At 33.1% G+C, this 20282-nt stretch overlaps 1 protein-coding gene across 1 annotated transcript in view; it reads left to right on the top strand.

The window, feature by feature from the left end:
• Positions 1-20282, top strand: part of LOC117174314 (vesicular glutamate transporter 2.2) — a 63422-nt gene that overhangs the window by 22917 nt on the left and 20223 nt on the right. Inside the window, exon 2 of the mRNA XM_033363329.1 lies at positions 11340-11395. Coding sequence (XP_033219220.1) covers positions 11346-11395 — 50 coding nt within the window. The 5' untranslated portion in view covers positions 11340-11345. The remainder of the gene's footprint in view (positions 1-11339; positions 11396-20282) is intronic.

Here is a 20282-nt window from a genome sequence, read left to right as displayed (position 1 = left end):
TCCAAGGAGATTATGTTGAAAAATAAAAAAAAATTTACCCAAAAAAAATTGTTTTTATACTTCATTCTAAGGACTTATTGAACTACCCTCGTATTTCTACAAGTTCTTACAGGTTACAGCCTAATTAGCGTCAAAGCTTTGTACACCGTCTCGCCCCACCTTCTGACTTTGTCAGAAGTTCCGACTTCGTACTGACTCGGTACTGAATTCCTACTGACTCGGCACTGTCTTCGTTTTGACTCGGTACTGACTTCGCACGACGCTACGTTCATCTTTGCTGACACACTGCGTTGTATGACGACTTTTTCCGTATGGTCACGACTTCAAATATAGTTTTACTGACTTCGTCATTGCTACAAACACTTCAACGTTACAAGATCATGCTTTTAATAGTTTTACGTGATTTCAGTAAGACTTCACAAAAAATTCTAACGTCCGAAACATTGGACTTCAGACTGAATAGCCCCTCGGTAGTTGTAGTAGAATAAATCTTATATCTTTTTAACAAATAATATTTTGGATTTGCCATTAATATATTCTTGTTGGCCGAAAAGTAGCGTATCGATTTCGACATAATTAACTTCAAAAATTTTGCTTTGTTCATAAGTTATAAGAAAATGATATTTGTGGGTCCCCCAGACTAAATGTGGGTAAGTAAGGGTAAAAAAAGATGTGTTGTCTCCAAAGGTTAAACGAAATGGTTACCATAAAATTTGTTCATGTTTTTGAGATGAACCAATTTGGCTGTTTTTTAGCATTTTTTCGTATTTCATATCTGGTCAGTCGTTTAAAAGTTATTCTGCCTTCATGATACATACATACAGACACACACCTTCGTAAAAATAGCTTTTTCTGGCTCAGAGAGCTCCTAAATCGTGGAGAGTTGATGAAAACCGACAAAGTCAAATTTCACATGAAACTAATGCCATATCCCGAGTCGAAATTTAGGTCCTACTGTAAACCTGTAACTCTTACCTTATAGTTCGCACGCACGCACTGCGTTTTTACCAAACGCTTAACGCCCAACCGATTCAGCTAACGGACCAAACAATTATTTAGAAAGCTTTTTTAAAAACTTTTGTGCTGTCAAATGTTTGACACCATTTTTGAAGAGTTTGATATAAAGTGCTATTTTTCAAAAATATTTGCCGTTATACGCTTTAAAATAAATTGAGGCTAGATATTTTAATTTGATTCTGTGCTATTTATTATTTTAACGAATACAGTGTCAAAGTTAAATTTCAACAACAATATTTTTTTATCACATCATTAAGCATATGCTTTAAAAAATTCGTTATGTATCATAATTAAAGTAATGACACTAAAAAAAATATTGGGTTCAATATTCAACCTAATATTCATAAGGAAATAAGTTAATATCAACAATTACATTACTGGTTTGATAACGAAATGTCTCGTCATCCCAAAATTCAAGATGAGTAGTCAATTATTTTTCATACATTTGGCTTTCCTTATTCTCAAGCAAATATAAAAAAACTAAAACTGTAAACATTTTTTCTCAGAAAGAAATGATTTTTCCAGCTAAAACATGTGGTAAACACACGTAAATAATCATATTTCTCTAAGAAAATGTTTCAGAAACTCTCAGTTGTTATTCTTTAGAATCGAAAAAGATCAATCAAATAAAAAAGTGGCACTGTTCCCTGTACAAAAGTTATTTTCTCCACAAAATGATGTAAATAAGTTAACCGTAACCCGAGTCCAAAAATGTGCACAAATTTCCATTTGTATCGAATGCAGAATAAAACTACAATGTGATTTTATTGAATAAAATAAATGTTTAGTAGATTATAAGTTTCCTTTATTCAATAAATTCTTATTAATAATTTTGTTCTTCGTTCGTTCATTGGAACGGTAAGTTGATGTAATATTTTTGTATGTTTAGCAATGAATATTTATAAAGAACATTTTCATTAAAATTTGTTCTGTTTCATAGAATACCCAAATTTTTGTTTCCTAATTATAAAAAAATGTTCTTATACTATAATAAAAATTAAATAATTTTATTCCAGTTTATTTTATTGGCATATAATTAATACCCTAAGTGACACATGTAATGCAGTTTAACTAAAAAATTTTTTGATTCTGAATGTATAATTTTCAATTAATTGAAATCATGTTTATTATCCTACAAAAATGTTAATAGATTGATATTCCATAAGTTCACGTATTTGGGGTGAATTTAGAAATGGTTTATATTTTAAGACCGTCATCAATTTTTAATTCATCATACATATGGTATGGAATCCAATGAGACGAAAAAGTGCAAAGTGGTAACTTTAGCATTTTTTGGACAAATGTCAGATTCACATAAAATTTGAATTTCTGAAAAAGTACATATCAGCAATTAAAATTAACCTTTAGAAAGTAGTATGAAAATGAGGATCAACTATTATTAATGAAAAAAAATGCCAGACTCAAATCTCAGAGGAGCTAAAAGGCATTATTATTTCTGTATGTGTGGTTAATTTAATTTAAATAAATTAATTGATTCGCACGTTCATCCCTAAATTAAAATCATCACTGGTGTAGTCCTAAAAGAAAGTGGCCTGGCATTACTTTTCATAAACTATGTTAGCACTTGTAGAAGTTGGGGCAGGGATCAAAATGTCATCTTTTCTATCAAAAATTTAAATACTTTGTTAAAACTTAATTTTTTATTTGAAGGTTCATCTCTTTGGTCAAAAATTTAACTATTTTCATAAAAATTCGTTTCATGCTTGGTTGAAAATCAATTTTTAAAAGTGACAATTAAACTAATCAATTTTTGGTAAAAAATTAGTTTTTTAAATTAGAAATTTTATTATTTGGTAATAATGTATCTTTTTTAGTTGAAAAGTCAACTTCTTGGCATAACATTGATATATTTTGTTGGAAATTTGTCTTTCTTGGTAAAAATGTAATCTTTTTAATTGAAAATGTAATCTTCTTTGAAATACTCTGTAAAAGTAAATAATTTTTATATTAGGGATTTATAATTACAGTTAATTACTCAACTATTGGCTTCTGAATAAACTTTTATGTTAAAAATTATATTGTTTTGAAGAAATTCAGCTTTTTGGCTTTAAAATTCAACAGTTAGGTAGAAAATTAAATTATTAGAGTTAAACTTTATAGTTTATATTGCATAAGTTAAAAATTAAACTATTTGGTAGAAAATTGATGTGTTTTGTTGAAAAGTTGTGTTTTTGGGCAGAAAATAATAAATTGTTAATAATTTATCTTTCTTGATTGAAAATGATCTTTTATTGTTAAAAATTCATCTTTTCTGATTTTTTTTCTAAAACATTTGACTTTTATGCTTGAAAACTTTCTTTTTTGTTGAAAATTCATATTGATAAATCCTTCTACTTGGTTGATAGTTTATCTTTCTTGTTTGAAAAGAACCTTTTTTTAATTTAGAAATCTTCCAAAAAATTAATCTTTTCTGCTTTAAATTGTACTGTTTGCTTAAATTTTAAACTATTTTTGGGAAAATTGGTCTATTTTATTCGAAAGTTTATCTTTTTGGTTTTTAATACTACGCTTTTGCTTAAAAATTAATTTTTGCTTTAAATTCGTATATTTTTGTTGAAAATTCATCCATTTAAGTAGAAAATATCGTAAAGTTCGTCTTGAGCCAACGGCTACATTAATTTCGGGGAAAGGGGAGGTTAAAAATAATGTAACCTCACATTGCAAATAATTCCTTTTTTTTCCCTTTGTCGATTGCTTGCGAAACTGCAGCCAACTTTTCATTTGAGTAGAATTGTGTCCTTCTACACGTAATCCTGCACCTAGCAAATTTTTGGCATCCAAATTAACTTTCAAAAATTGCACATTTGTGCACATTTTTTTCTCTGTTTGTCAAAATACCAAAACATGTCAAAACTGTCTGCTATGTGAACTTGCATACGTCGCGTCGACAATCGGATTGTTTACAGTTGGAACGTTTATTTGAAATGATGAAAGATGCAAGTCAATCTTTGCAACAAACAATTAATTAATATAAATAATTAGTCGATCACAAGAAAGACTTATAAAGTGAAAGTTAGGATAATTATTTGATTTTACCAGTTTGAAAATGAATAATCAATTTTAATTTTAAAGAAAGAAATACCTTTTTCATCACAAATATAAATTTAAAATAATTTTTAATTTCTTTATGCACTTTACAATGATTGTTTGTTGTAAACAATTATAAACAAAAAAATAATTTTAAATAAGAGAGCCAACGGTAATCAATCCGGTAAATGCTCGCGACAGCATTAATTATAATTAATTAAATATTAATTAATTTTTGGCTTTGTATGTACAAATACACTTGCTTCGAATCATTATTTCTAATAATGTATATAGCGAAAATTAATTTCAATGTAAAATAAATAGCAATATATTACTTTTAAATACTTTTTTGTAATTCAAAGTCAATAAAAATTATTTTATTGTCTACATTCCTTATATATTATTGTTAGAACATGTTGGAAATACAATCCCATTAACGTATATCGCACATTATATGCGGAAATAGTCGAGAAATTTACAGTGACTCTTCAGAAAACAGCCAAATAAATCTTTTTTCAAATTTTTGAAACTTTAAACTCAATTAGGGTGGGTAAAAAATATGTAAATGGAATTATTGCTATACACGTATAAATCGACTTGCTTTGGACTATTTTTATTGAGAATTTTAATCTAAAAAAATTGTTATTCAACTTTGAAGAAATGCTTCGTTTTTTGAGATTTTTAGCCATGTCTACGATGCAGAGACAGAAGAAATTTTTTTATGAAATTTTAGGGGAGTGTTTTTAACACCCAATAGAAAGTTTTTGTTGCTATTAGCATAGTAAATTTTAATGAATAGTCACATTAACATATTATAAGTACTAATTTTAAATATTTAAAAATAGTTATTCATTAATATTTTTATCAATTTCCAATATTATTTACAATAATTTTTCATTCGAAACTTCCAAATAGGATTTAAAATTATTGCAAAGTTTATAGAGTATTAAAATCGGACTTAAAATTTTGTAGTGATTATAAGAGGTGTAAATGAGAACTTGAAAAATACTGCAAAAATCTTTAAGAGACGCAAAGAGGATTAAAATGGTACTAAATAAGACTTGAGAGAATCAAACAAGGAAGACGGGTATGAATTCAAAATGGCGGATCCAATATGGTGGACGAAAAAACAAGAAACGGCTCGATTTGGATCAATCTCGGTACTTACGAGTTTTTGGGGTAGCTGAATCAGAATTTGAAGTCTAAAGACGACAATTTTAAATGGCGGATACTTTCGTCCGCCATTTAAAATTTTTGAATTTTGACTTCACTTTTGGGTTCAGCGACCCCAAAAATACGTAACTACCAAGATTTATTCAAATCGAGCCGTTTTTTGTATTTTTGTCCGCCATATTGCATCCGCCATTTTGGATTTCTGAATTTTAACTTCATATTCAGATTCAGCGACCCCAAAAACCCCAGGAGACAAATTTTCAGGATAGCAAATTTTCCTGCCATTTTGGGCACATTTTGTCAAATTCTTTCTGCGAACGAAGGGGTTAAGAAGATCTAAAATAGAATTCATTCAGCACCATCGAGAATATAAAAAGGACCAATATTTCGACTTAAATTATATTTAATAAATATATATTTCAAATTTTTTAGTTTATGTACAATATTTGTTGCTTACCATAGAAAATATTTTATTTTTATAATTTGTTGCTATTCTCTATCACATATATGACTGTTGAATATGTATAATTTCATTAATTATGGATAAAAATGTTTATGATAACCTATTAATCGACAATATTTAGTAATTTTCCATAATGAGTATTATTATCATACAAACTTTAAGAATTTTTAGTAATGTTAAAACATTTTTCTGTGATTAAGCATTGCAAAGACGTTTTTATTTATATATAAATAATTCGCGACAATTAGGTTAAATCTTGAGCTACATATTTTTGTTAATTGAGTGTGATTGCAGTCATTAAGATGACCAATTCTTTAATTTAACCTGAGTAACAAATAATTTTCAGTTTATTTTCAGGAAGCTCATAAAAAGTTAAAGTATAGGCTTCAGTTAGAACATTGCTGGCAGTATTAAAGGGAGATTATAGAGCGTCAAAGTAGGGTCTTCAGTTATAAAGAAGTGGTCTCTAAAGATTTAGAGTAGCTTCGGAGAGTTGTTACAGCGTCAAAGTAGGTTCTCGAATTTAAATACTGTAGCATCTAAAGATTCAAAGTAGACTCTATGATTTTTCATTTTCTAGAAGTTAAAAGTTTGAACCAGGGGCTATAGGTTTAAATAGCGTCAAAGTAGGTCCTAAGAACAAGCGGAAAGTTGAGAATAGAGTCTAAATTTTGAATGGGGATGTGTGCGATATCTCAATTAGAATGTAAGTATTCAATAAAGTCTTACTTTATAGATTTCCTAATTAAAATAAATTCTTTGGTGTGCTTGGAAATTTATATTATTACTAAAGATACATCAGTTGATTTTCATAGTAAGTCAAGTATGTTGATAAAATATGATTTATCATTCTTAAATAAAAATTAGTTCCGTAAATGCTTAAAAAAGATAATTCTGTCGTTCAGACTGCTGAGTGCATTGTAGCACAAACAGAGATGACAATTGTAAAATACCCAAGCCCCTTACATTGCATATAGTGTTACGCATACTTGCTCCTTCGCGCAACAGTTGTCGAAGAGTCTATAGGACTTTGAATCAAACGTGAAAGTAATGAAGGATTCGAATTAGTGAAAGTTGTAGCGCTTAAGCAGATAGATCTCTCACAGCTACCAAAAGATTTTCTGTGTAGGGTAAGTCGAGGAGTGATGCTGCACCATTTTTGTTCTTCGGCTAAAGCTGTCATTTTGCGAAAATAAAATTGTAAAACCCTTGTAAGACTTAGTTCACACCCTTGTGAAATAAGCTATACATAGATATATATTTTCGGAATAAATTTTAACATCGGCAGGTCAGTTTGAAAACAAAAGTTTTTTTGAGGAGAGATGAGGCAATCAAGGAAAGAAATGGTACAGAAAATAAAGTCTAATTTAGCCGTAAATTATAATACAAAAATGTTGTATGAATGCAAACTTTTTTTATTTCCAAGTGCAATGATAATATAGTGGAGGAATTTGACATACAATTGAATTAAATTTCACAGGCTTAGAATTTTTTTGCTTTAGTGTTTTAACCAGTTTAATTGCTTTCGAGTTTTCGCAAGTTTTTTTTAGCTTTTTTTCGTCCACTCTTAATTTCTCCTCGAAGTTCTGATACGTTCGTGTGTGCGTAGGCCAGTGTACAGCCTTTCCTCGAACGGCGTCTGGATCATACATAGTTTAATCAAATAACATGATAGTAGGAGCCAATAATCCGATGTACATCTGATGCACATGTTGCTTTTCCAGAAAATCACAACTAATTAAGAGAAAACAAATAGCAATTCACGCGCACCAAAAATTTTTGGCTCCTTCACGAGAATTACGAAGAAAAACTTACCTGTAGCTTTTTACAAAGCAGCGTCTTTGTGTGTTACAAATCAGCGGTTTTTGTGGTAGCTGATTACGAATATGCAGACAAAAATTTAAAATTTAAAATAGCGGACTTAATATGATCGCTAAGAATTTGAAAAATATATAAAATCGACTAAAAATAGTTACTCGGGGTTTTCTGGGGTCGCTGATTACGAATATGTAGTTGAAAATTCCAAATTATAAATGGCGAGTTGAATATGGCGGCGAAGATTAAAAAAATATTTGTAATGGAGTAAAAATAGTTACCCGGGGAGTTTTGCGGTCGCTGATTACGAATATGTAGTCAAAAATTCCAAATTAAAAATAGCGGACTCAATATGGCGGCGAATATTTTGAAAAATATATGGAATAAACTAAAAATAGTTACTAGGCGGTTTTTGGGGTCGCTGATTACGAATATGTAGTCGAAAATTCCAAATTCCAAATGGCGGACTCAATTTGACGGCGAAGATTTTTAAAAATATAAGAAATCGACTAAAATTGTAGTCACAAAAATCAAAATTCAAACTCTTACAAAATGTGGTGCTGGATTATTTTAAGTCTCCATGTCTCACAAAATGGGGTGCTGGATTATTGTGAGTCCTCTTGCCTCTTACATAGCGAATTGCCAGAGTAGATACATTTGCTTACTAGTCTTCATCTGAAAGTTCTAGCTTATCTAAATAATTTGTAGGAAGATCAAGCTCTTCACATTCATCGAGTGATTCACCTTCAGTCCCTGACTCGGTTTCTAAATCTGGATGACTGACATTAGTACTTTCTTTTGGAATAACGAGTAAATCTTGTACTGCTTTCGAGAGAAGGGACCGTCCACAAATTACGTGAGACGTTTTTCTTTTGTTTGAACAAAGACGAGCATAAAATTGCTGTGAAGTTGAGAGGGACACAACGATATAAACAAAAGAAAAACGTCTTACGTAATTTGTGGACGATCCCGATCCAACTCTTTCTTATAAGATATTCGAGATTTTATACTAATTGTAGAAGCAATCGGATCTGATGAATCCATTGACCTGTTGAATAAATCTTCAAAATTGTTTGATCGGCTATTCTTTCTGCTATTATTGAACCTGTCCATCCTGTAATCTTTGTTTTTACTTTCAAAAGCTTCTTCCGCTAGTATTCCTTTCGGCAACACACTGTTGTTGCGTATTTCTGTACCATGAATTATTAATATCTTGTGGACTATGGAGGGCATGGGGTACCAATTATAATGCAAAACATATTTTTTGGCAGTGGAAATACTTTTTTCTTCAAATGCAGTTGCATCCATGGGAAATTGACACGACAAGGCAATTTAAACCGTTCGGAAATCCTCAACAAGCTGCTCATTCAAATTAAGACAGCGAAAAGTTTGGGTTTACTGAATGTCCTACGGGCAGTGTTTTCGTTATTCGTATTGCCACTGCCTCCTGCTTTTGGCTTATCAACCAGCAATCCAAATTTTTTCCCGCATAATGTTCTGGATGTACTTTTTTCGTTCATTCATTTTATTTTTATTTTATTCGCTCTTTACTTGCCACTTTTTTATTGTTAATCTGTAAGAAATATGTAAGTATTAATCAGGGAATCTAATCCATGCGTAAAAGGGAGAGTTTGTATTTGTTATTATCCTTAATACTTTACCACCAATCAAAGTGAGATGCAGAGAAAAATTTAGAATGACGCCCCTAGAACCTAAAACAACGACAAAAGGTTGAAGTTTCTCTATTTCATTTTCAACTGCCTGTTTTTGGTTCAAGATTTTATATTTCGATTCCTTTATGTAGCGTAACTGAATGGGACAGCAAACTCGAGGCGATTGAGAGCCTCAATTGTACCATAATATAACGCTCGCTTCAGAACTTAAGCGTAAAGGAATAAGTGAAGTCCCAAATAAGTTTTCATGATTTTCCCGTTCATCTTGATTATTATCATGAATGGCCTGAGCTCCCATCACACCCCCAAGAACATATAAGAGTTACATTCAATTCAAGGCATTCTGCTGTATCCATATCATGAAATACAACTTCTTCTTGCATCTGAAATTTTCGTTTAGCCGTGAGATTTAAGAGAGCTTGAAGTTGAACTTGTACCACACAATCATCAATACGAATAAATTCTTTTGGAGGTCTAAGTTCTAATTTTGCGTTTCTGACTTCATTATATGAAAGCCATGTATCTGCGTTAGATACCTTAGACGCTAATCGCAGACGAGTGTAGATCGATTTTGTTAAACGGTCATCCAATATAAAAACCAGCGCTTTTAAAGGAGTCTTTCTTTTTAAAGGTAAGACCGATATCTTTCTCATTTTTTCAGATAATCCTTTATCTTTTATCAGTTCGTCGATAACTTTTTTCAGATTGTTATCTTTCTTCTCTTTTGCTGCGTAAGAAGAAGCTATCATAAATTTTTGTAAATCATTTTTATGTTCAATGCTAAGCGTGGCCACTTCTCGGCGTTTCGACCTCAAAGACTTATCTTTAAATTCGATTCTTTGATTGACCTCCGGCTGGTTAATATCTAAATGCGGGATCTCAAAATTGCGCTTAGAATAAAGAGAAGGAATTGCATCTTCAGTTTGGTCAATCACTTGCAACTCACGTGGGAAATGTCAATGATTAACGTCTCAATAATGTAATCCCCAGCCATGCCGATATTTCCATTTTTCAGGATCAAATCCAGGATTTCTCGTTTTTTAAATTTCAACATTCTTTCACAGTAATAGATAAAGATATTTCAAATCGAAAATGAAACTGGAAAATAAATCTAATAATTACCTAAACGTCAATACACAGAGCACTTACCTGCACAGAATGTCTCAACTGAGATCTCCATAGTAATGAATATTGTATGATGGCTTATACTTATAACCAGAAACTTTCATTTTACTTGTCAGAAAGAAAATTCAGTGATCCACCTGGCAGTAGAAAGCTGAACTATCAATTTTACGCAGTTTAATTAAAATCGCTGTGAAACATTTCAAATACAGGATTCTAACAGAACTATAATAGTAATTAATTACTACTCTTACATTTTTAATAATGAACAAAATTATGTTCACGACATCAAGTTATATTAATTTAATAATATCAGACCAATTTAACTGAAATTAATTATAATTTTACACTAATAATATTACAATTATTATTAATTCATTATTAATAATATAGTATTTAATCACTTCACAATAATTAAGATGATTGTTTATTTGTAAAAATATTAAAATTGTTCAGATTTTCTCTATATTGGGTGGAAGAGTGAATTGAACGTGTGCGTGGGTTCAGGAAAGAAGCTCGCGCGCTAGGCTGCCTAAAGCAAATTTTTTCTTTTGAAAGTGAATACGGGCAAAATAGGGCACATTAGGCTCAAAGTATACATCATACATTATTGATTTTACATGATTTCCCATGATCAACACAACACGGATTGATATCAACAATGCATATATATATATATATATATATGTAACAATCGGGTTTTAAGTACTTTGTACTATATACAAAACAATAAATAGTAGCCTGTCTCCAAACTCCATACTTTGTTTTTGGCAAAAATTTCGGTCGCCTAGCCTATAGTGAATCGGTAACACTGGTTAAAAATATCGAGAAGTGCTTGATCTCTCCTTGACTTACCCTATGCTAAACGATGATGTTAAACATGCATTTTCTTTAAAGCTTTTATAAAATCAAATGTAAGCTATTCAATATATAGTTTACCTATAACATTTGCACCAATAGATCCTTTCAAGAAATTTCAATATACTGACTATAAATCATGTTAATAATTCTATATTCTTACTTTACAGAACAAAATGGAGAGAAGGAAAGTGTCAGAAGCTTTGAAAGAAACAGATTATGGGACGTGAGTATATATTAATTTACTTATTTGTTATTTCTGCCATCAAGCCTTATGAAGTCATATTTTACAGGGTAGAGATTTATATTAACTCTTCTTCTGTAAAATTTTTCGGCACCTCCCGTCGGTAAAGGTTGGTCTTTGACGTTCGGCCGTTTTTTCAACCTATTAATAGTCAAAAAATTTCGAAACAATCCATGTCAATGTTGAAAACCTTCAACTTGAATATCAATCATAAAATGGTAGAAAAATAAAAATTTTTTATATACTTTTCGTTAAAAAAGTGGATCCACTTGCCAGGAATGCCGTGCATGATTTACTCAAATAATTGTAACATTAAGGGGGTCACCCTGTATGACGGCCCGTTTTTTACCCTTTTCTGGGATTTTTTTATGAAAGATAAAAATATACAACTTTGAACTTTTCACTACATATTTATTCACATTTAAACAGTAAATTGTGCAAGTTTGAATCCAAAATCTTAATTGTAATGTGTATGGCGCCACTCCGAAGACACCCATTTAAAAAAAAGTGTGTCCATGGCCGACATGATTCCGGGCGAACGGCTTATTTGAAATCCAAAAACCAAACGGCATTTTATCTGTAAAGCTGTGGTCATCGTCTGAACTAGGATATTTGGAAATTCAACAAAACATACATAAAAATGCACTTAACTGCCTCTCAAAAAATGTGGTGGAACGCGCGACAGGATAATGGAAGCTTAACTATGGCGTCAACTTTAATCCGCCGTCAGTTAACCAATGATTTAACCGAGGTCGGTGGAACAGACACTAAGAAAAATTAAAGTAACGTAACTTATAGAACGGCAAATTTAAGGTTAATAATACAGTTATAAGAATAAAAATATTCCGCTTTATTTGAATAAAATTAAATGCTAAAGTTTGGACAGGTAAAAAGGCAATAAATCATGTTTTAGGCATTAGTATTCACACATTTTATCGTAAAAATTATTTCTTTATATTGTTGAACAAAATTATTTTGACTCAAGTATCAATATTCTTTTAGTATTCTTAAATTTTATTTTGATAAAAACAAGCAAAAAAATGTAACTCTACTGAAAGTTTGGTATACGGACAGAAAAAACTAAAGTTAAATTTTGTTGCTTGTAAAATTTCCCGATGTTAAAGTTTACATCACGAAGTAATACAAGGAGACCGCACGCCACGTATTTCGACTGGCACCAATTTGCGATCGCCTGTCCTCGGATTCTTATGCCTTTCCAGATTAGAGCGCCTCTTCAGTGAAAATATAAAATTAGAAATTGTTGTCTGATATTAGTATCGTGTGTGTTTATAGGTTAAGTTTGGTTATGTCAAGTGTCAGTTCGTGCCACGCAAGCAGTCATAATCCTTATATAATTTATATAATTATATGAATAATGCCATTAAAACAAAAAGAGGAATATGAAAACAATAGAATGCAAGTATAGATATTGAGGATTTTGCATCTAATACCTCTCACTTTCTGTGCTCTACTACCCGAATCACAGCCCTTACAAAAACAACGCGACATTATTATATCACTTATTATGTAGGTTTTTAGCACTTACACTTTGCACAACAATTTTTTCCCACCAATCACAAACAGTTTGCAATTTCACAACGTCATTAATAGCTTTTGTTTATACCGGTTCAAAATTTACATCACATGTTCTCGTAGTTTCTAGAGTTGCCGCACGTAGCGCTATCATCTGGGAAAGCATGAAAATTTGAAGACAGTCGATCGCAATTGTGGGCTTTTTTCCACCATCCCTGCTATAGGCGTGCGGTCTCCTTGTAGTACTTCGTAGTTTATATGCTATTTGGCGAAAGTTTATCCTACGATGGAATAAAAGCTGTCGTCTGCACCGCGTCCTTAGCAGCAATGGGAAAACAGCGAAGTATAAGTGAATTCGAGTTCTAAATCAGGACACCAGATTAAAAAGAACACAGAAAAAACAAAAATTAAAATTTGCTGCAGTCAAGACCTCCAACAGTGAAAAATTAAATATATTTCGGCGAAAGTTTCACCCAGGTTAGGAAAATAATTTTGATCTCGTCTACTGCGTCACGCTGAAGTGAGCAAATTTCGGTAAAACATGTAAAATAAGCAACAGATAAAAGAAAAAGAATTGTTCTTACTGATATAGTATCTCCTCCGAAATAAATTACACTATTGTAGACGAATTAGAACTTATGCTTATAGTACCATTTAGCAAAAAGCGCAAAAACAACTGACAGATGGGACTCCCCATTTCTCTCCAATTTAATTAAGTTAAACGACGATAGATAGCGCCAGTGTCGCGATTCTCGCTACATCTCGAATAAAAATGGTGCGATTATAAGGCGAATGATTATCTTGGCAAGGTTACAAATCGGAAATCATCTTCCATTAATTTAAAGTTTATCCGGCAAGGTTAATTTTTGTTGCGATGAATCTTTCACCTAGAATCCACGTAAACTTTATCTTACGTTTTTTCTGTGCGCCGCACAGTGGGGTAAAGTGATATTTTTAGTGTCAAAATTCATTATCTTTTGACAGAAATAACATAGAAGGATAAATCCTATTGGAAGTTGTAGATGAACACGAGCAGGATATAGGAAAAATAGAGAAAGAAGCAAACATTTTTATGCTGAAAAATCAATGTCCAAGTTGACAGTTTTTAATTAAAATTTAGATTATCGTTCACCATGAGCGCTTAGCTATTAACTTTTACGTGCTATAAATTTTTTTAAATAGATTTTCGCATCCCGATTGTAAATCCGACATTAAAATTTCTCTAGGACTTCAGAGTGCGGAGAAAAAACGATTCAAAATACTATTCGAAATCTTTAAGGTCTGAATTTTTTCTACGCGATGAAATTTTACCATTCATCATATTTAAAGGCTTTTGGGGTCGCTAATTTCGAATCTGAAGTCAAAATGTTAAAATTGAAAATAGCGAATACAATATAACGGACGAATATCCTAAAATAAAACAAAAATGTTTAATAATTACTGCTCAGGCGTTTATGGGGTCGCTGATTTTGAATCTGAAGTCAAAATGTCACAATTTAAAATGGCCAATGCAATATTGCGAACAGATATGCCAAAATGAAGGCAAAATGTCTAATAATTACTATTCGGGGTTTTTTAGGGACACCGATTTCGAATCTGAAGTCAAAATTTTAAAATTTCGTCTTCGAATTCGAAATCAGCAACCCCGAAAACCCCCGAGTAGCAATTATTTATATTAGACATTTTGGCTTTATTTTCGGATATTTTTCTGCCATATTGGATTCGCTATTTTGAATTTTGACTTCGCATACAAAATCAGTGACTCCAAAAGCCCCCGGGTAGTAATTGTTAGATATTTTGGCTTTATTTTAGTATATTTGTCGCCATATTGGATTGGCCATTTTGACTTCGGGTTCGAAATTAGCGACCGCAAAAACCTTTAAATACGATGAATGGTAACATTTCATTGCGTAGAAATAATTCAGACCTTAAAGGTTTTGAATAGAATATTTAGTCGCTTTTTTCTCCAAACTCGGAATTCCCAAATTAATTTTAATGCCGGATTTGAAATCGGCATACAAAAATCAATTTAAAAAATGTGTAGCATGTACAATTTAATACCTAAGCGCTCATTGTGATCGATACTCTAAATTTTGATTAAAAACTGTCAGCTTTAACATCGATTCTTCAGGTGAAAAATGTTTTTCGTTTCACATTCTCTCTAATTTTCATATATTCTGCACGTATTTACCTACAACTTCCAATACAATTTATTCATCTATGTTATTTCTGTCAAAAGATAAAATTAAATAATTGTTTTTTTTCTTGTTTAAAAAATTTCAAATTGAATGGTTTAAAAATGGAATATTTTAATCTGAAACAATATTTGAAATTTAATTAAAGCCTTTAATTACGAATATATTATTTTAAGGTTATTTTAAGATTAAACATAGTTTATTAAGTTTCAATCGTGTGTTTAAATTTATCGAACTAGTAAGACTCTTAAATTTAAACAGTTTAATTTTTAAAGTTTAAATCTGGAAATTTTAAAATCATGAACTGATTCCGAATGGTCTTGTAAAATCAATTATTATTTACTTTTTAAAATATTTAAAGTACAATTCAATTTAAAAATTAATTATTAATCTATATTCACATTTGATCGACTAAAAATGTTTTTTTTTATCTTAAACCACCTATTTCAAACATTTCTCATTTTTAATTTTTGAAGTCTTTAAAATTGCATTTTAAAATTCTTTAAATAAAAATGTACGCTTGAAAATTAAAATAGAACATTTTTGAAGTGAAAGATTTTCGAATTACGCATTCTAAACTGAATGATATAATTGAAAAATATAACAATTTAGCTAATTATTTAAAACACGGTTGAAATCAAATCTGGGAAGATTTATTTTCTAAAAATATGTTAAATTGTCGGTCAAAAAATAAATTCACTGTCACTTCCCGATTTCCAGGTCCAGCGGCCACCCTCTTTTTGCATTGATGACAACGTATCATTTGTCACTCTCTTTTCTTTTCATTCTACTCTGTGCTGTCTGCATATCACAGCCACAAACATTCAAATGTTCGCGCGGCTCTCCCACCACTTCCCTCCATGCGACGGTTCTCCGCAACGAGGGAGCCGAGGCTATGCTCCGTGCGTAACTCCAGAATACGCTCGTCCGCTCTCTGATTATGATTAACCACGTCTCCAGCGCCATATTGAATTTCTCCTCTCATTGACAGAGGGTCTAGTATGGACTTGGTGCTGCCACCTATTATTAGTTTTGTATCACAAAAAACATAATCTATTGGATTGGTCTTTGGTACACTCTTTTAGTGTCAAATACTGAAGTTCAAGTTCATTAGCCGGATATTTTGAATAAAAAGGAAAAAATTGAAGCATTTTCAATATTTTTGAGATCATTTTTTTCAAGATTAATAAATTTTATGTGCGGTTGTTCCTCGTACTCGGAAACTCGAAATTCTTTTTAACTCAGAAAAAAGTGGCTTTTCGAAAGCACTATAAGATTATGGTAGATTTTCACTTATTTCTTTATTTTTCGTGAAAAATCGAACTTTCAGATTTTTATCGTAAAAAAATATTGAAAAATCAACATTTTCATTATCCTGTGAAACTATGCAAGATGCGAAAAAAATATATGACAACGAGTAGTTATGTCAAGAAATGGTACAAAGAAATGTTGTAGAAATTTTTAAACGCTGAAATTCCTGAAAAAACTTTCCCCCATATTTTGCTTCATTTATTGGCGCAAACTTTGAATTTTCGATTTTCTGCGTATTACCTTAGATAAATAAAGGAAACATTATGAGCCCTATTGAAAATGGTTAAATGAGATATTGGAGCACTTTTAAAAAGCTATAATTGGTAATTGAGACGTATTTTTTCATATTTTGCGTATTTTGGTTTGAAATTTTCAATATTTAGTGTCACATTTCTGACAATTATAATACTTCCTTAATCATAAAGTATAAGAATGTAATAAATTATAATCCATTTTTATCCCTTTTAGGAGGGAACAACTTTTGTCTCTCAATTTTTTTCCTATCTTACGTCGGCTTTCCACAATTTTTTCATTTTTATTTTTATTGGCATTTTCATGATTAAAAACAAAACTACGCTTCCTATTAAAAAGTGATTTATAAAAAATTGACTTGGATTATCTTTTAGGATATAAAAAAGTGTGTAAAAGCTCGATTTAATTGATTCATTTTTTCGAGATTTATCGTATTTACGGACGGGTGGAAGAACATACAGACAGGCAGACGCCAACGCCAAAACTTCATTTTCGGATTAAGGCGGGGTCTCAAAATGTCGAGATACCTTAAAAAACAGTGTTATCAAATTTCGAACAATTCTAATACTTTCTCAATCGTAAATGATTCAAATATAAAAAAGCAGCACATACTCTTAATTTTCAGAAATATATATATATATATATATATATATATATAAGGAAAACCGCAGGATTTCACCGGGAGCGGGTGCTAATCTGAATAATTACACCCGCTCCCAGCGAAATCGCGGTGAAATTTCAGCCACAACCACGTCTCACGACGGTGAGATAGGTAGTTACAGTCTGTAACGCAATCAATACGACGATCCGGCAAAAAATTTGTGCACCCTGAGAACACGGAGTGATCCATGGACTACCGCCTTCTGCATTTTTCCTGCAAGTGTTTTAGCATATTGTTGACACGCAGGGATGCTTTTCAGGCTATAAACGAGTGAAAGCTTGATACCTCCAAGAGCGCCGATGATAAAGACGATTAGTTTAACAGAATATTCCGGGTAAAATCGGTGCAACTCCCTTATAAGGTCTCTATACCTCTCTTTCTTTTCATTCAGAAACAATTTTCGAGGATATAAAGTTCTAGTATATGCGGCACTTCCCATTCTCGACAATTGACTCGATTTCCCTAGGAGCATTTAGAGGAGTGATATCAAGGTTAATGCCGTAAGAGTGACAGAGATGGTAATAAAGCACTCTTAGCGCCGCACTGTCCATTTGGATGTAGGTCGTTCCCGCGTAAGCTGAACAACTAGATAGTATGTGAGCTAAATGCTCGGGGTGTGCATGGCACGTCCTGCAGCTATCATCGGGAATGTGTTGGCTCAAAATGTGGCGACGGTATGTTAAGGTGGAAAGATACCGTCTTGGCATGCAAAAATGAAACCCTCCGTACCAGACTTCAATGCGGGCGATTTAAGGAAAGCAAACGTTAGCTCACACGACATTGATTATTCCTTCACATTTCGGTGGAAGATACCGTGCATTCTCTTATCGAGGAGCTGTTCACGAAACTTTTTCTCTTGTGCTTTCTTAATCTGGACTTTCAGGAGTGAGTACTCGAGATAGATAAAATTTGATGCATTTTGCTCACCCCTAATACTGAAGTTAAGTCAGAGTGTTTCAGCAGCCTCCTCCGCTGCTTTGTACAGAAACGCTTCTTTACCCACTTCTTCGTGATTCCTGACCATTTTAAGAAAAGGGTCTCTTCCATTTGCGACTCTATGTGATCTACCCAGAATAATCCTGTTGTGAAGACATTCAAGACTCAATATTCCGCGACCACCTTGAAGGCGTGCGATGTACAGTCGCAAATACTTGGCAGATACTTTGTTCCACGCCGACAGTCGCAAGACCAAATTTTCCGGATGAGACGTTTGTATCTGCTTTGGACAGTATCCTTTATAGATGTCACATCCTGAATGCGCCTCTGTGGCACGCCTAAGTATGTATAAATCTCTCCAGCGCAAAGGTGTCGTATAGCGATTCTATCAACGAGCCCAGGATCTTCAGGGGTGCCATTAAGTTTTCCTCGCTTCAAATAAACCTTGGCGCATTTTTCTAACCCAAATTCCAATTTCCTTAGTATATCATTCGACAATCCCTAGAGCTAGATGTAGTTGCTCTTTGTTTTTAGCATAGATCTTAAGATCGTGCATGTAAAATACATGAGTGACCCTGTACTTTCGATCTGCAGGTTTGCCGCACAAGTACCCGTCGGAATGGTGAAGTACTAGAGATAGTGGCAATAATGTAAGGCGAAAGCAGCATCAATCTCTCTATGCACCTAACGATTTGCGGATGAACCATTAAGGTTTCCAAAAGACAGATGATAAGTCTATGGGAGGTCGAATCCAACCCTTTCCGATAATCAATCCAGGCCATCGATAGGTCACGCTGGTAGAATCCTGCATCTTTGCAGACACATCTATCGACGAGCAGTTTCTCCCGACATCCCGCTGCGCCTTTGTTTGAGCCACGTTGTTCATACATTTCTTGCCACACAGGTTCAATTGCCCGAACAATACTATCATTTAGGATAGCTGTGAATATCTTTTACAGTGTATTCAGACAAGTGATTCGCCTGTAATTCTTCGGGTCAGCTAAGTTACCTATTTTCGGCCTATTTTCTCCCTCCGCTCTAGACTTCTCTTAGCATCAGATAGTATCCGTATTCTCCCAACAATATGCTGCCTAGTGGTCAGCAGTTTTGACATGTTAAGTGTGTGAGAACGGGTCCGGAGTTCGCGCGCGAACTTTCGAACCTTGGCGGTAAAATTCCTGCGTACTCTCTCGCCCAGCCTATCTTTATGGCACGTTAATGCATTTGTCTTTTGGTCTTATGATCAACCGTTGGTTTTTTTTACGGTTCGCATCGGCCAAAGCTCTCGCTGCATTATATACACAATAATTGATAGCCAAAAGGTCGGATTCTTCGGAAAAATGTCCACGAAGCACGTCATCCATTTCCGCCAGACCTTTAGGCTTGAGCGAAATCTTGGTGTTGATGTTTCTCCGGGTCATAAAGCATCGCTCTTCCTCTATTTGATGCCTGCCCTTTTCGTAGCAGTTCAGAATGGTTTCGCAGACGTTGATGCGAAAAGTGCGATAGGTCCGGATGTTTCTCGCACCATAGAGCATGAAGCCGTGCCATGTTCCCCCGTTAAGGTGCCACACTCGCATCGTAGCACTCAAGCAAGTCGTGATTTAGTCACTCCGTCCACCTGAAGGTCCCAAGATTCCGCCGATCCATCGCATTGAGTCCATTTTTATCAGCTCCCCCAGCTCTAGAGTGGTCGGCATTGTTGCTCGATCCATTGTCGGGAGCGCTGCGCGTTCTGTTGTTTTGAACCAAACTTGCTACAACTATGCTAGGTGTTGTCATTGTTGTTCCCACGAGAAGCTAGGGAAAGGGGTTCGTCCATCCTTGTAGAGCCCCTCATGCAAGGATAAGCCTGCGTACTCTGAGAGGTCGCCCGGTATCCCAGAGTCACCGTTCTAGACCCCTCACCCAGGTGCCATTCAGCTTTCGGCAAAGTTTTAACACATCCGCTTGGGGGTTAATTTCTTTGGGACCTTTGTCC

The sequence above is a fragment of the Belonocnema kinseyi genome, chromosome 1 (assembly GCF_010883055.1).
Source record: "Belonocnema kinseyi isolate 2016_QV_RU_SX_M_011 chromosome 1, B_treatae_v1, whole genome shotgun sequence".
NCBI lineage: Eukaryota > Metazoa > Arthropoda > Insecta > Hymenoptera > Cynipidae > Belonocnema > Belonocnema kinseyi.
Note: the sequence above shows the minus strand (reverse complement) of the source record. Positions and strands in the feature narration are given on the sequence as shown.